We start from the raw sequence: 17,828 nt of genomic DNA on the forward strand, positions 1-17,828 counted from the left end.
GGAACGGGGGCAACGCAACGCAATGATATCTGCACACCTCTATTGTGGCCAGGCATGGGGTGGGACAGATCCAGTAATTGCCATGGGTGCCAGTTTCCATAACCATATGGGGACATGCATGCCATTGCCCCTGCTCTAAACAGCGAGTATAACACGTGCCAGGTGCAAAAATGACAAATCAGTAAGATTTTAAGAGGGGATCAATCATTTTATAATACAACTACAGTACACTCTACAGAGTACATGTCAATAAGACCACTCTAACACCACAGGTTATTTTTTTTTGCCTGTCTGCTACTACAGCTTTTCCATTTCTCCATGAAAGTCAGAAATCTGCCCTTTTCTGAGGTGTCACAGATACCAGTGACTGTCAAGACAGGTTATGTCCTTTTCTGCGCAGTCTGTATTTTTGGACACTCAATGAGCCCTGAGTTACAGTTAGTACCTGTCTCTGTAATAATAATGGATTTAAATGTATCACCAGACATAAACAATAGTGCACACAGTGGCAAACCTTCAGGGACTTTCAGTAGCAGAGTTTCTCCATCATTCTGTCTGGACCTTCAGATTATGGTTTCCAGAAAACTAGGTGTAGGTGTGAACACCAGCAGAGAATACAGAGGTGTCTTCAGCATCCCTATGTAACTTGCTGGCATGTTATTTCCTCCTCTCCTACAACACTCTCCCTTGCCTCTCCCTCCCATAAAAACAGTAGGAAGAATATGTATTGCCATTCCAGAAATAAATCACCATATGAGACCTGGGCAATTGCTAATGGATCCCAAGTACCCAGGACACAAAAACAGTGACAATGAGTGTTTGAAAACAATGAATAATAATGAGAAGATGATGCACAAAAGTAGCTCTGTCAGCAATCTTCAACCTTTTTGCAGAAGACACACCTAGGCCACATACAGAAAGGCTTCTAAAAGTTGCACAAGATCTTGGCCATGTCTTCTATATATACACACATTGCTTTAGTTTCCATCCGTTCATCTCCTAAGTGCATACTTGTATGCAGTAAAATCGGGCTCTTTTTCTGCATTTACACCCAGCTGGAGATCTTCCACTGCATTTAGTCAATAGGACCACCCAGCATGACCCATTCAGTCAGGCTGGCACCGCCATAGCCTTCTCCTTTAAGGTGTGCCATTTTAAACTTCCTGAAACATAGCCTGAGAATGAAAACCTTGCAAATTGCTGCTGAGTGCTGAAAGCAAGAGAAGGAAACCACTTTACCTCCAGAATGTGGTGGTGGTCCACACAGCAGCACCATGCCCTGGCCCTGGCGGACGGACACCGTGCTTCTTGTTCTGGTTTTGAAGTTCTCAAGATCTGCCAAGAGAGAAAGAACTCAATTAAAGGAGTTTAATGGTTTCTCCTCATGAGAAGGACAGAAGGTTCATTAGGACTTTGCTGCATGACATAGAAACAAAGCGAACATCAGCTTGGAGGGCAGGTTGGTGGAACCTGGGTGGAATGTGGGGCAGTAGGAGGCTGATGTGCATCAAAAGGATCAGTAAATGTCTCCAACGTCTCCACAGGCTGCAAGGCTGGTAAGGGGGAAAAGGTGCTGATTTACCCAGGGCAGAAGACAGACCTAGAGAAAAATCCAGCAAACTGTAATGCTGTAGAGTTTTGTTTTATGAATTTATGAAGAAGTACTGCCTTAATCAATTATGTTATAACCCAGTCTGTTTCCCTTTTGGAGACTTGTTACCAATGCCCTTGCAACCCATGTGTAGAAACCCTTCCTTTCCCATAAGGAAGTGTCTTGTAATAGCTGTATGTTAGCCACACAGTGCTTTAATTAAATTAAATTCCTCCTTCCACCTCTCTCTTTTTCCTCTCCTTCAGGGGCCATGCACTGCAAAAATGCAACTCACTCTCTTCTTCTCTCCTTGCACACTGAATTCAGGAAACCTGCTATTAAGTGACGAGGCGACTCTCTGTGAGCCGAGCGGTGGCACCAGGTATTGATCAGCACCAGCGGCTGCTGCGTGGGAGCACTAATACACTGAATCGCTTTGGGAGCCTTTTATCTTTAACAGTCCCTTGAATTTCAATTTTCATTTTTTTGCTTTCAGTGTAGCTGAGCCGTGGTTTGGTGATTACAAACCTGTTGTCAGTGCAGTTGGGAACCAGAGAAAACACACAGGTGATAAATATTTAACAGCAGGAACTGGTAGGAACATCATTATAAGGTTACAAGGATGAAAAATTAAGCCTTGATTTTTATCCTCTCTTGAAAATGTTTTCTGGAAGCACTGGCATGCATACTGAAAGAAAAATTAAATAAAGAAAATCAGAAGTCACTGCTTCATTTTAGAAACCTTCTTCATGGACCCTTCCTGCTAAAGCCAAAGTCAGGACAAAATCCAGGCAAAAGGGGAACTACAGTGGAAGTAGTGAGTAACAATTTGTTATAGTGCTAGTAGTCATTGTGAGATTTCCAGCACAGTTCTGCCATACTCTTATGCTGTATGTTACATCATTCCAAGGATCTTATTATTATATTATTTCCATTTTTTTCATTTGCATTTTAGTGGATAAATATTGTGGGGACTTAAGAAGCCTGCTGCACTGCAGTGAATTATTTGTGAAAACAAAACGAGTCCGAACCTGCCACCCTCCCACCTTTCTTCTGCCCAAGTCCACGGACAGAAGCAATGCCTACCGAACCCAGGTGGAGCTGCGTTTGCATTAGGTGCTGAGGCCATTGCATTATCACACCCTTTGGGCAAAATGGGTTCACACAGGAGGTTCAGAACTACTCCCGAGTTTAAAACAGGTCCAAATTTAACCTGGGTATCAATTCATCAGCAGATTCACCAGTGTGAGCTGTTTGTTCAGACTCTGTGTAGGTACAGGGAGACAAGGAAGCATGGAGTTTCCCAGCCTCAAGTCATAGTCTGAGTCTATAACTTTGAGCAGGGTGATCTTCTTTGTCCTTCTGCCTTTTTTTGGCCTAGGAAAAAAGACAGAAGGTAAACAGAAGAAAACCCACTGTCAATGAAAATAGATGTAATTTTTATGTCCTAAGTTCTATAAAAAAGGTGGAATGGCACTTTTCAGGAACCACTATTACATTCCTCTGGCCACCTGCCAGTCCCATAGATTTAAATATATTTTGACTGCATACAGGCACAAGATTGGATCTCATCCTCACCGAGGACAGTTGCATAAGGAATAATAGCCTAAAACCAAAATGATGCCTGGAGGAATAAATGTGGTACAAGGAAACGTTTTTACATGAATATTATTTCCAATAAATGAAAAAGTAAAGTAAAAGCAAAACAAGTCCCAATCACCAAAGCAGATGCTTTCTATACATGTATATACACACATCCACATACAGATGCATTAGAAAAAAATTGCAGAAGTATTTGTAAGAGTCTCAAATTATATATAATGGAAGATTCTTCATATCTCTATTTAGCTATTTATATCTTCCTCCACATTGACAGAACTAACACACTATGCCATATGCATATACATACATACACACACACACAAAACATCTTAGAGATTATATAGAATTCACTTTTCAGCCTGAATCCTAAAAAAAGTCATATGCAGGTCTGCTTTGGAACACAGGAAAGAAAAATTGCATCAACTCTGAGCCTGCGTGTTTAAGCCTACTTATACAGTGCTCTAGGTAATTCTTCTGTTAATCACAGGGGAGGGAATGGGAATGGTCTTTCATTACTAATAATAAGGAACAGCCACCTGCTTGGTAACCCAGCAACTCTTGATTATGATAGTATGGAGAGAAAATGCATGACTCAATAGTTTAAACACAAATCTAGTCCTCTAACTTTTTTTGCAAGGAAGAAAGAACCCTATTTGTTGACAGACAGCTATATAATTTATGACAAGAAAAGGATTGCTACCCGGAAAAGAAGTCTCTGCTTGGATGAATGACTAGGAAACAATGGAAGAATGGTCAAAATCAAATGGAGGCAGCAAATAAAGCACAGCATTCATCACTATTGCTCGTAGTGCAAACTAGCAAGCTTTCAAAGTCAACTGTCAATTCCGAAAAGCCTCATGCATGTACTTAAAATCTGGCTCCGAGTAAACTAACAAGATTAAGATAATTATAAGAAAGGCTAATGTATCATCAAACTGATTAGGCTGATTACACTCATGCATTCTGAAATCCACACTTCAAATTTATTTTTGCAATACCTAAATAATAACTTGAATTAACAATAATATCATTAAGATTTTATTAATAAGAAACTTCATTTAAAGACCACCTTGCAATCTTTCCCAGGAAATTAGGAACAATATTAGTATTGTTGAACAGTTACAAAGTGTACAGATTAGCGAGGAGCAGATTCGAGAGGTTCTCCTCTGCTTTCACATGCTGTGCAAAGTGGACAAACACCTTTCCTACAAACTTCTGCTCAAACGGGTACAGAATATTGCACTGAAATTCTGTACCACTGAATTCCCCATACACGGAGACAAGACCACTTGCTAAACAAAAGTTAAACACACTTGCTGAAAACCACCCTGCAGGAAGCTTTAACGCAGAAGTAGCACTCCAACACTTCTTTCCTCATGTTTGTTATCTTCCTCCAAGGGAAACACAGCTGTGTAGTGCCCCTCTACCCCTGCCCGCAGAGTAGGTAAGAAACTATTCTCTATTCTTTTGACATTAAAAATCAATGGGACAGCAGAAGAAGAAGAAAAAAATAACCCTCACAGCTGCAGAATGACTCTGAATTACAGCGTAAATGGTTTGGCTGTATGCGTCTCCCCTGATGAGAGCATTAAGTTCCATTTTGCCTTGTCCCTACGCCCAAAGACCCTGGCTAACATATGAGGATTTTTGTTCTTATTTGCCAATAAAAAACCCCAAACCCACAAAAATGCCAGAAAACTTATGAAGCCAGCAAGGTCAATTATTTCTTGGCACACTTATTGTTTTGGAAGAAGGTTTGAAGCAGGACTATCATACCTCCGTACCTCAATACCAGCTCTCTTTCCAATGGAAATTGCACCTGAGCAGAACTAGATGACCTTGGAAATCTGAGGTTTGCAGGTGTCCAGCTGCTGGACGTGCCACTGTGCCCGAGCAGATGACCCCCATGACACAGCAATGGCCATTCAGCATGGCTGTTCAGCTACAGGGCTGGCCTCTACTCATGTTTTTCTCACTACGTCATAGTTTACCTTTTTCTTTTGTTTCCTACTCCTTCTTGTTATATTCTTCCACACTTTATTCTTCATCAATTTCTCCTGAGTACATTGTCAATGAGATCACCGACTCCTGACACAAAATCTTTTGCCCACATTTTGGGGAAAAAAAAAAAAAACAACCCCAACCAAAACAAAGAAACAAACAAAAAATCACCCTCACAACAAAATCCTCCACAAGTTCTTGAAAAACAGTTGAGTATGTAGGTTAAAAGAAAAGAAAACAATTTCAGATTTGGGAGGGAGGCGGTGAAAGCCTTGAACAGGTCACTACTTTCTCAAAGAGAAGTGAGACATTTCTGGTTTTACATGTAGAAGCACCATCACGAGGAGACAACGCCATCTCTTCAAGTGTTTGCTAACCCAGTGGAGGACGTAACAAAAACCAGTGGTATGAAGCTGAAGTCATGGAAACGGAGACGAGAAATTACACTTACTATGAGTGATGATGATCAGCTGCTGGAATAAACTACAACAGAGAGCAGTGGGTTCAGCATCCTTGATGCCTGGAGATCAAGACCACTTTTCTAGAACATGTACAAATATTAACTATGCTTTAATCACACTTAAGCAGCCAGGTTCAGTTAGGGATAAACTGGCAGAAAATACAGACCGTCATAAACAGGAAGCCACATTACAGGGCACTACACCCATCTAGCCTTCAGATGCATGAAATACTGGGAAGGAGGAGGAGGTCTGGAAGCCAGTGTGGTCATCTGGTGGCCTGATGGCCACTAACAGACCTGAGAATCCCAGAGGTTTGCTTCCTGGGACCTGGCAACATAGTATGTAAGAATTCTGAAAATAATCACATTATGATTAATTAAGTACCCCACAGGGTACTAAATACCTTATAATAAAAATAAAAGACATGGTCATTCAAAGAGTTTACAGTTAAATGTTAGACATAATGCAATGAACATTGGCAAAAGAAGAGAGAGAACAAGATGAAGCAAAACAATGCCTGGAAGTGGTAAGTTCATTAAGTTTTAGCATGCAGGCATCTTTGTGACTTAATTAAAGTTTTTAGGGTGTGAATTGCTTCAATTACAGTGATCTATCACTGCACAGATCAAAAAAGAAAGGAGCTTTAATTTCAATAAAAAATACTTATACATGAAACAAACAAAACATGACCAGAATTGAGAACTGCTTACATGAATAGAAACTGCTTCTTGTTGGAGCCAGGACTCCCACATGTGTTTTTGGTGAAAATATGTCACCAACTCAGGGATTTGTGGCACCAGGCAGACCATGAAAAAATACGGTTTCTATTCACAGGATCAAAAATGATAGCAGATGCAAGAAGGATGCAAGCTTACCCTAACTAATCAAAGCAGCATACATCTGCATGAGAAATCCTAGGTCACTTGCACCAATGAATAACTCGCAGATCAGGCTTTTATTTTAAATGCGTGATTTCAAATAATCAAGATCAAGTATTTGTATGACTGTTAAGAAAAGAATACACTTGCATATTAGTTTTTGGCCTATTTAACTTGGACATTCTCTATTTAGAAAGCAATTGTCAAAACTGATTAAGAGAAACCACTGAGGAAGAAAATATTAATGCTTTCCAATTCTGGAGGTCAATGTCCTGCCAAAGCTTATTGGGAGCACACAACACTAAACCGATGACTCCACTGAAAACAGAAAGATATTGTACAAGCTCCAGTAAGTCCAGCATCACATGAGGATGTGATTAGTAATGTTTTCAGTGCAAAGAGGAGAATATAACAGGGAGGTTTAAGAGGAATGCAGACAGGTTATCACGATTAACACTGTTACTCAGACCTTATTTAATGAATGAGTGAGGATGCCATTTGAACTTCATCATCTCCACAGTATCAATTCTAAATCAGACTTAACAGACCCACGTGAGTATAAAGCTGTATGCATTTAACGTGTGAAAAATACATTGATTTGTACTACCGACACCACCGTACTAGCGATGGCATGACTTTGGGAAAGTCATTTAAGTTCTCTGTGTCAAAGTTCGCACATCTTTAAGCATGAATACTTAAACTGTGTGGCTCAAAAGAGACTTAATTAGCTAATATTTGCACAAAAACTTGTCATCTGATGCTGAAAGGCACTAGAGTGCAACATGCTATTAGCATGTGCACCCTTTAATATGAACTTGAATGCCTTTTCTTGCATTACTAGATTTTTCTGTAGCCTCCATTTAAAACTCTGCCTTAACATTTAGTGACACAACTTATGCAGGTACTGGTAAGTGATGCCAGTCTGATAGAGATGCTTATTCCTCAAATATGCTCAAAAGCCCAGAAGGTGCCAGCAGCAGCTGTCAATCCAATCAGCTTTTCAGTTTGGGTAGGGTATTGCATTGAATGACCTCCTTCCAAAACCTCAAATCGGTTTAATAACAGCTTAAACAATCTGAAATGATCCAAAGCCCCTTAAGACTGGGTAGTTTGTCTCAGTAAATGGCATATGGAAATTTTAATCAAAAACATATGGCTTTTCACAGTTACAATTATCCAACTTTGGCTAGAGTAATGAAAAATTTCCCGAAGTTTTATGTAAAAAAAAAAAAAAAAAAAAAAAATCAGTCTTTATAGCAAAGAAGATTCAATTATAAGCAAAAGAGCTGTAGCTTTTTATCCTTTATTAGGACCTACTCGGGTTTGTACTTTATTTATGAAATTTGGTAATTCTTTTTCTGAGCGACCACTAGATAAGTCCTGGAAATCAAAGTTTGCTCTTTAAATGAAATACTTCACAGATGACATTGAAGTACGAGCAAGCAAGCAAGACCAGATCAGCTCACTTCCCTGCAAGTTCCCACTGGCAGCGGCAGTGTCATATTTGACCTCTGCTTTTTGTATTTATATCCCTTCTCATTTACTGCTCCACTGATTGTTCTATTGTTAGGACCTCTGCCCAAGCAGAGTGGTTACGGTGTTTGTATATGAGGCCCACTTTGTTCCCGTTATTGGCTGCAACGTGGAAATAACTCAGCTGCTGAACTCACCGTGCCCTGGAAACCAGACCGAAACAAGGAGGCTTCCCTCAGGAGGCTGCAAGTCTCAGGTCATTGGTGATTTGACAGAGAGATCCCTATATTTTAGGAGAGCTAAGCTCTGTTTTGCCTTTGCTTACCAGAGGATGGTTTGCATGGTTTGCCTTTTCCTTTTTTTTTTTTTTTTTAAATGCATAGCGTAATTTTAGAATCCAAAATCCTTAATTATGCTGGTTCTGAAATTAAGAGAGAACTCTCTGTGCAAAAGGGCTATTTCAGAACTATTAAACAAAACCAAAAATATTATAGAAAATTACATGAATAGTAAATGATTCAAATTGATGGTGACAGGTGTCTGCATGACTTTTAGAAAGCCAATTTATGTGACTATATCATGTAGAAGGAAGCACTGCTGTACATTGCCTTGAATGGCATACTGTCAAAAACTCATACACCATTAGTGAACCCTGTGTCGTTACATTTAAGGGTTTTTTCCTAATGATTAGAAAAGCAGTGTCTATGCTATTTTTATCTATTATTCTTGTTTAACTGATATGAAACTGTTTCTCCTTTTACTATATCCTAACGAAAACATACATACATCAATCACTTCTTTATACATCACTGAATTTTAATTTCCGAAAGAAAACATGACTAATATTCAGGCTTAGAGAAAAAAAATGTTAGTGGCTTTTATGCTGCTATATTTTACTCAAAGTCTATCTCTAGAGACTTTTGTAAAATGAATTTGATAACACATCAGTGATATTCCTCTACTGAGTTGATGTTAACAGCAAGTAGCTACCAAAGCATAATACCTGTATCTATATGTCTATCTGTATCTTCAAATGGATCATTATCCCTACAGAGTGAGCTATTCAATGAACCCTGACAGAGGATGTACGTGCTTGAAAGAAAAACAAGGCATTGTAACATGGGACCCCGAGAATACAACCACAAGGTAACTGCACAGGCCTTGCTGGTGCAGCCGCAGGATGGAAACAGACGCCTGCAAGCCGTAAGCACAACCCGCGGCTCCTCCTCACCAAAGGAACGCAACCCGCGACTGAGCAGAAGCGGGTTTGGGAGGAACACAGAGAACCGCGAGCGAGAACGCAACCTATATAAAACACATATAGTAAAACTCAGACACACCAGAGGCGGGAATCAATGAAGAGCGAGCAGTTAATACAGCAGGAGTAGCAAATGTATAAGAACATCCACAGTCAGTCCCAGCCAGGAGGAAGAAGCCGCCCCCGCCCCATCATGCTCTCCAAAGCAAGCAACTCCAGAGGCAGGCAGGGGCTGCAACTGCCTCCTCCTGGGAAGGCTGACACCCCCCAGTTATGTCCAGGAGGAGCGCAGCAAGGGAAAAGGGTCCATGCTTCCCACACACGCGAGACCGTCTGCACCACTGCAACTGTGTAATTACTGGGAATTAGCAGTAACTGGACACTATGCACTCTAGCCTTAGTATCATTGTAACTGTACTAAAAATACGTCTTCCCTTAGGTTACTAATACTTCAGTTAGATTATCAACAAATCCTTTGATCAGGGTTTTTAAAAAAGGGGGGTTTTAGCCCACGTAAATTACACAGGCTCTTTGGTTTGGTATTTCACCCTTGAGGCTTGGTCGTAATTTGGATACAAGAAACTTGAACGGTTAAAAATGAATTTGGTAAGAATTGACCTTTACTACATATATTAAATGAACTTCGAAGCACCCATACAAAAGGAAGTAAATTAATGATATAGGTAAGGGGTAGTTACATCTTCATATATGTGAGACTCACAATCCACTTATGTACACAGATACAGCCAAGAAATTAAAGTCAATTTTCAAGCATGACTTAAAGAGATTTATGGAGCATAACGGGGTTTGCCTTCTCATACCCTTCTATAATTTTAAGATGATCCCAGCAATTTAAGGTCATATGCAGTCCTTGAATCAAAGTCAATGGGATATTTTTATTATTAGAGACCATATGACTTATCTCAAGGGTATTCTGAATAGGTTGGCAATGACACCTTGTTGAACAAAAGAAAAAAGCGACCATGGACTTTGGCCAAGTCTTCCTGGTTCAGACTGAATAAAGAACCTTCTACCAAGAGATAGCTTGTATGCCCTCTTCCAAATTGTCTTCATCACATTTGCATAACTCTCAACATACAACAGAGCATACTTTCATATCCTGGACAAAATACACAACCAGATGGAGACAGAAGTCATTTGCATTGCTGCCCATGGAATAATATGACTTCACTGGCTGTAGACTATAAACTATGCTAATTTGGCCCATAAAACAGTCTTGAAGATGAGATTCTAGTGCATCTCAATCAATTTCAGATTTTAGAGGACATTGGTTTGAAGAAATCGTAGCCCGTCTATATGAAGGCAGGCTGAAAGCACTTTAACTGATGACTAGCACCCACAAAAGCATTAAAGCTTTTTGCTCTCGAAACACTTGACAAGATTCGCCTCCTGATATTTATGGCTCTAATATCTCTAAACACTGTCTCTATAAAACCTGTGCCTGACTTTTTAAAAGCAGGGTTTTATGTCATCCCTTTCACAAATACACAAAGATTAAGTTCTTCTGCCCATGTCCTTGCTGTTGTGTCAAGACTACACAGTGGGCTGTGCAACTCGGAATAAAACCCCCTTTGATACGGAGCTTAATAGAATTTTAGTTTAAGAGCCGGTGTTCTAATGAACAATTTTAGAGTCACTGATTTCAGAAATAGTTTACAAGTCTGGGGATGAAAGCTTTCTAATTTGACCTTTAGAACAGAAATTTCACTGGGATTTCTACTTCACTGAAAAAAAAAAAAGTTTTAGAGGTAAACATCTTGCCATTTCCCTTACCCTGCCTTTCCTTTGGAAAATATTTTTGCTTGGACTTTATTACTGTAGGCATTAAATAACGTACTGCCTGTGCACCTTTACCAAGTGGCCAGGTCCAGTTTGGACTTCTAGACCTTTCCTGTCCCTGATCTTTCCTGCACAGAAACTGCTATTGTTCTCACAAGATGCAAAAATTCCCAGATGAGCCTTTGCTGTGGGGGCATCTGCAACTGGAGGATTTTCACAGTGGGGTTTGCTCTGAAGGCTCAATTTAGCTACGCGATGAGAAGAGATATGTAGCTGGAGGAGTCGCAGGTTTGAACTCAAACCAGGCGTTCTCAGAGGAGGCATGCTGCCTCCTGCCAGGGAGAAGGGCCCACAGCTCCTCCTGTCTGAGCCAGCAGCAAGCTGCAAATGGCCACGCTGGCATTAGGAAAGGAGAAAGCTGGTGTGTTGGTATGCAAGCCAAGACCTCGTTTTTCTCCCAAGCCCTCCCTGCTCTCCCTGTCACTCACATCTCTGACCTATGTATCATCATGGACTTTGACATCTCTATCTGGGTTCTCATATTGAGACTATGTTTAAATCCTGCCAAGTCTTTCTGACCACCATCTATCAAAGGCAGACTGATCTGTCTACCCGCATGGCTAAAATTCCTCCTCAGGCTTTTACCTTGCATCCCAAAGACTGTGACAGCTTTTCCTCGAGCGTTACCAATGCCACTGGCCAACACGTAGCTGCGGTAGTCATGGATCCTCGTGCCACGCTCAGACTGCTTTCTCCTTCCTCTGTCACACTGAGCACGAGCTGTTTGTCCCCACCAGGATGGCTCCTCCTGGCACACTGTATCTTCAGCATCTCGCTGGGATTTGATCCTTGCTTCCAAATAGGCAACAAGACAGCCTCAGTGCCTTTTTTGCCTGCCTTCATGCCACTCATCTTACTGGGGAACAGAGGCTCTCAGCAGTATCTGCAAGGCACCCGCTGTTCTCCTCCCAAATCAAATCACTCTTTCTATGATGTTACCAAAAAAAGAAAAAATCTTCCTCGACTTTACGTTCCATTTCATAAAAACTGCCTGTTTACTATCCTTCTATAGGAAATATTTCAAACATTCATTTTGAAGCCACTCTCCTACTTGACACAAAATGCTGAGGACTCAGAAAATTTTATTTTATTACTTTAATCTGAAAAATCTGGGCAGACATTTCCCCTTGGGTTGACTTGACTGGAGTTACTTCACTCTCAGAATTTTTTTATATTTCCTTAGCAAAACAATGTGTTATTTACACACTTTCTTTCAGCACAGATGATTCTGCAATAGCCAGAAATAAGTACTTCTATTGGCAGTAGGAGATACTGCACAACTCGCTCTCCCTTCATAGCCGAGCATTAACATTGCAAATGCCCCATGCGTTCCCCACCGGAGCATGCTCTGCTGCACCTTCTTACTTTGTGCAGCTAAATGAATGCAAATTCAGACCCCAAATAATGTAAAATAATGTGACACAAGCTCGCTGAGCTAGAAGTTTCAAAGAACAATTTCCCTTTACTTGATAGAAACACAAATGAAAAAGACCCCACAGAGATTCTGGTCCTCAGAGGGTATCTGGTGGTTCAGCTTGCCTACGGAAACATACATTATTATGCTAGGCAGCACCACTTAAAGAGGAGATTTTTTTTCATTCTGTTCATCTCTCACGTCTAACGAATTATGAAATGGCAGTCACATTTGTTGCAGACAGGAAAACTGACATGGGACAACTTTTGACGAACATATTTAAAGCTCTGCTGTCCTTTGCATGCCAACACTGACTCCCTGATTTTGCTTTCCAGAAGGAAAATAGGAAAGAAAAAATAAAACAATGAAAGAGCAGCCACTAGCATAAAATTGTTCTGCATTGGCCTTACATCCCATCAACAGGAACAGAAATTTTCTTACAAAGCAGAGTCCACCTCTGGCCTCTGGGTATAGTCTGCGCTTGACCAGGGGGTCCTGTAACTGCTATTTTCCATACATTTAAAGACAATACTGATTTGCATTGATATAGAATCAGTTAAGGATCAACCTAAGGATTATAATTATTTCTTCAAAATAGGTAAATAGCTTTATTTTATTTGACAGACAAAGGGATTTAGAGCCAAAAGGGGAGATGTTACAAGAAGCATCCTAATAACTGAGAAACTAACAAATATCTCAATTCCTTGTCCTATTGTCTATCCACCGGACATAAAAGACCAGAAAAACAGTGATTACAATATGCCACAAAAACATATGCTTATGGCTCTTCAGACACCTGTGCCTCTCTAGGATCAGTTTTTGCAAGATGTTTGGAAAGATTTGTAACGGGAAAGAACCCGGACCAAAAGAAGCCTTAGCTGTCAACCACAGATGTTTACATGGTTTGAGGCTCATCACATGTTGCCTGGACAGCAATGGTTCACAGACCTGACATACCTCTAATGTCTGTAATGGAGAGAGTGAGCAGGCAGAGACTACTTGTTACAGAAACGATGCTCAGAATTCACTCCTTCATGATAAATGAGTGGTGACCACAGATGCCTATGTGAAATCACAAGCAAGCACCACTGCACAGGGACACAGCCTACCTCTACCTTGGCTGCTTATGACTATATTGCAGACAAAGTCTCTACGGGATTGCTAATCAAAATTTCAAGATATTAACAGTTGAAGGAAATATCCTTATGAACTCTAATTATTATCTGTAAGTCAAGGGAGAAAGATTTCTTTTAAATTTATGAGTTTTCAGTTGGTCATATCCCATTTTGTCTTTTCAAGAATGTATGGTTCAATCTCGTTGACTAACTGAGTTCCCTGAAGGGTCACTGCACTCTCGAGGATACTGCTTTATATTGGCATCTACATTTCCAGGCTATTCCCTTTATTGTTAAAATAATAATTTAAATATGCGATTTACTCTCCTCTCTTATTTATGCACCCTTCTATCTCCCATCAGAATAAGCCAACTGGACATCAGTGATTTGCAGAGGTAAGATTGTACTCAATGAAGGTAGCTGGGCTATATTCAGAAGTTATGCCAAAATAAAACTCTAATATCATCTACAAGCTATTGAACTGTTCCAATCGTCGGCTTTGATTTAAGAAAAAACGCTCAGAAAAATATTCTGTAAATATAGTCACAGTCAGAGGATTAATACTACTGCTAAGGACACATTAATATTCACAGTATACTACTATTTTCCTTCTCGCTTTTAGCCTTCAAAGAGTGGAATAGATGTCAAATGATGTGCACTGATTCTCTAATAATCTAGTGGTAAGCAGCCAAACAGGCCACCAACAGGAACTACCTTGGTGGTGGTTAGTTAGAGGCAAGTTACAAAGGCTTCAAGAGTGAGAGAGAGAACAGGAAATTTTGCTGATAAATAGCACGGTATCGGATCCTGCACAAAGCCACGGGGAAAGGAGGGAAAGACAGACAAAGTCTTGCTCTCTCCTTAGCTTACCCTGGGAGCTTTACACCGTTTTCTTTAAGACCTACACATTGAGCATATAAAAAGGGTGGTATTAAGTTAACAGGTGAGATGTCGAAGTGACTGATTAAGCCTAAGATCAGAAGATCTTCAAAGGCAGAGAGATCTACTCCATTTTAAAGTGAAATTGTCCCAAATACCTGGGCTCAGAACCTGAATACTTACTGCTTCATTCAGAACATCAGAGAAAACAAGAAATCTCCCTTTTTATTTCCTTCCAGGTCCAGTTGAAGTTTTCCATAGCATCCTGACATGATTTAGCACAAATATAATTTTGTCAAGACTAGAAAAAGCCTCACGTAACAGCAAAGCTTTTTGCAAGGAAAGCTTAGATCACTGGACCTTGGCACACTGGGACCAAATTGGTCCATTTAAGCGTTCATTTTAAACAAAAGGCTATATCTGCATTTAGTTCTTAAAAATCCAACCCCTAGATATAAAAAAAAAGTATTTTGAATATATGTTATTTTAGATATTAAAGACAAAATTAATAAATATGGAGGGAGACAGGAAAAAACTGTCAAGCCTGCGCCTTGCTGTTCCCTAAATTTCTAAACCACAAGAGAAACCGTGGTGCTGCGACCGACCTGTGATCTTAAGCTCGTTGCGGCGCGATGCCCAGAGGTGCCGGTGGCAGCTCTCCTGCCCGGCACAGCAGCTCCCAGCCACAGCCCTCTGACACGGCGCCTGGGCTGGGATGTAGCACCTCCCCGTGCAACACTCCCTGCTCTCAGCAGCACTATTTCTGCGTGATATAAACCGAAATACAGTTCCTAAATAACACTGCAGGCTTACAAGATTACTAGCTTTGAGAGAAGGTGCACTGATTATTTACAAATGCCCTGCCACTGCTTAAAGCATGTAATAATGTATTCATCTTATTTATAACCCTTGGGTGGAAACAAAGCACGTATAAATCCTATGTTTCTGTTCTAAGTTAAGGGTCCTTCTATCACAGATGAAAGTAAAGTAGGTTATATATCTATCCTCTGCTACATACTCCCTGTTGGTCCTATTCATCAAAAAAAAAAAGAAAAAAAGAAGAGCTTATGTGAGGCTTAGCCTAGTTTCCCACCCATAGGAGGCTGCGTGGCAAAGGTGCAGAGGTTGGGAGCTGGTTCTCTAACACTGACAACTGCACTTTGCACAGCTGAGTTAAGATTTCAGCAAAGGAGAGGAACATTGGGAAACATGTGCAAGTAGAAAAATTCAAATAAATTTGCTTGTTCCTGTGTTAAGAACATACCTGGCATCACACCAAACCCAGTCCTGGGGGCCCAAGCAGTAGGAGTGTCTGATTTTGGATAAGATCATCAGGCCTTTTATCAATATAAATGGTATGTTTCCTTTAAAGGACACTGGAGGAGGAATCAAGGACTCTACATGCATACAGGAAATGACACTCTTGAGCCAAATTTGTCATAATTAGCCCCAAATGTTATCTGATGGCCTAGACAATTTTAACATCATAACTTTGCAGAAATGGGGACACCACAAATAGCTTGTGCCCTGCTCTTATGAGCTGTGACCTGACAGCTTCGTGTGTATCACAGTGCATGGAGGAAAACGGGGACGGCTAGCACGTCCCAGTCGCTTCACTGGGACTGGGGAAGCCTGGGAAGACAGGGCCTCTGGCAGTGGACAGAGGTGCACATGCAAACTCCAAAATAATGCTTTATTTGCAGAGTTTCAGGAGCTACAAAACATCTGTTCCTTTAGGAAGAATGAAAAGTTTAGGAAATCTCTCTTACTGGAGAATCTGTACCAAGAGAGATTTATTTATTGGACCCAGAATTTAAAATGTGTCCTGTGTGTCCGGGAAATGTTATAGTGAGTTTTTTAGTCTCCCTGGAAACTGAAATAGGAAGGTCAGCCAGAGGAAGACCCTCTGCAGCACGGTGTCATTTGTTGCTGCCGCAGAGCTGCTCCTGTGCACCACAAGGAAACCCTCCGTCTGGCCTGGACGTGCAGAAGCTCTGAAAGGCTTCAAAGGGAAAAAATGAGACAGCAGAAGAGATTTTGGGGTGTGTACAGGGCAAGTAGGTCATGTTAAGAAAACCACTTCCTGAAGATGTAAGAAAAACTAAGGAAATTAAATTATTTAACGCAGATTCATGTGCCCTGGGTGTAAGCAAGCTCCAGCTGCTAGCTGGGGGTGTTGTCTCTGAATTGTGACCATACGTGTGGGAGGCAGCACGCTGAAGAAAATGCCAGGAAAAAGTGAATTAACCTATGGGAAGAGCTGCAGATTTGAAGTCAAGGCTCTGAAAAAGCAGAAGGGCTACCTGAGCAAGAAATAGCCAAGCGTGCTATTTCAATATCTGGGTGAAACCCAGCCTTGGAGCAGAGGCAGCCGTGTCCTGCGGCGGTGGCTGCAGGCAGGGGCTGCTGTGTGCAGGCAGGCATGGGGGCCTCCCCCATCCTAGTGCAGGTGGGCAGCTCCCACCCAGGATGCTCAAGACTCCCACCTCACGTACCTGGCGGGGGCTTTTCACAAGTGGTCTTACAGAACCAGAAAAAGGAAGGAGCCAGGAAAATGCACTGAACTGGGTTTCTGCCCTTTACAAGCAGAAAAACCTTGAAAAACTAAACTTCACGAAGGGGATGAGCACAGGTGACCGACGGGCTGCTGAGGGATGAGCAGAGCCACGTGCACCCGCCGTCCCAGCTGCAGTCCGACTTGTGAAAAAAACAACCCAAACCCTCTGTCTCCTTAATTTCCAGGAGGTTTAAAACACATCATCTTTTCTCAACACTCAGACGTTAGTAATCACTGCGGAAATGATTTAATTTGCGTGCCGAATGCCTCATTCAGCCAAGCGGCAGCGCATCGCTTCATTGATCAATCAATGCGATTGTTGTTGCGCTTGTTTGTTTAGGCAAGGCAAGGCAGATACTTTGGCGGTTTTCTGAAAATGTTTTCATTATTAATTGTTCTTGAAAGAATTACTTCATTGATCATTTAATCTCCAAAAAGAAAATGAATGCACTTCAGGGCAATAAGAGGGTACAATAGTAAAGAATTTGAGCAGCAATTATAATTTGTTTCTTAGCAACTAATAGCAAAAATTATGGGATTTGCTCAGGTACAAGATATAACAGGAATCATTCCAGCAATGGGAATATTGGAAAAAATCCTTTTCAGTATAATGTTGGGAGTAATTTTCTTTTTCTACCACCACAGTGAAATTATTTTGGGATGGTAGGTCAAAGCCCCAAAGTATTCTCATTACAACCACATTATTACTGTATTTTCTGCTACCATTTGCACTGCACAG

The 17,828-nt window shown here is 41.0% G+C and overlaps 1 protein-coding gene across 1 annotated transcript in view; it reads right to left on the minus strand.

Annotated features, from left to right (window-relative positions):
* Positions 1-17,828, minus strand: part of LOC142415610 (contactin-4) — a 194,443-nt gene that overhangs the window by 106,012 nt on the left and 70,603 nt on the right. Inside the window, exon 5 of the mRNA XM_075514156.1 lies at positions 1,240-1,335. Within this exon, the coding sequence (XP_075370271.1) occupies positions 1,240-1,335 (96 nt within the window). The remainder of the gene's footprint in view (positions 1-1,239; positions 1,336-17,828) is intronic.

The sequence above is a fragment of the Mycteria americana genome, chromosome 11 (assembly GCF_035582795.1).
Source record: "Mycteria americana isolate JAX WOST 10 ecotype Jacksonville Zoo and Gardens chromosome 11, USCA_MyAme_1.0, whole genome shotgun sequence".
Taxonomy (NCBI): domain Eukaryota; kingdom Metazoa; phylum Chordata; class Aves; order Ciconiiformes; family Ciconiidae; genus Mycteria; species Mycteria americana.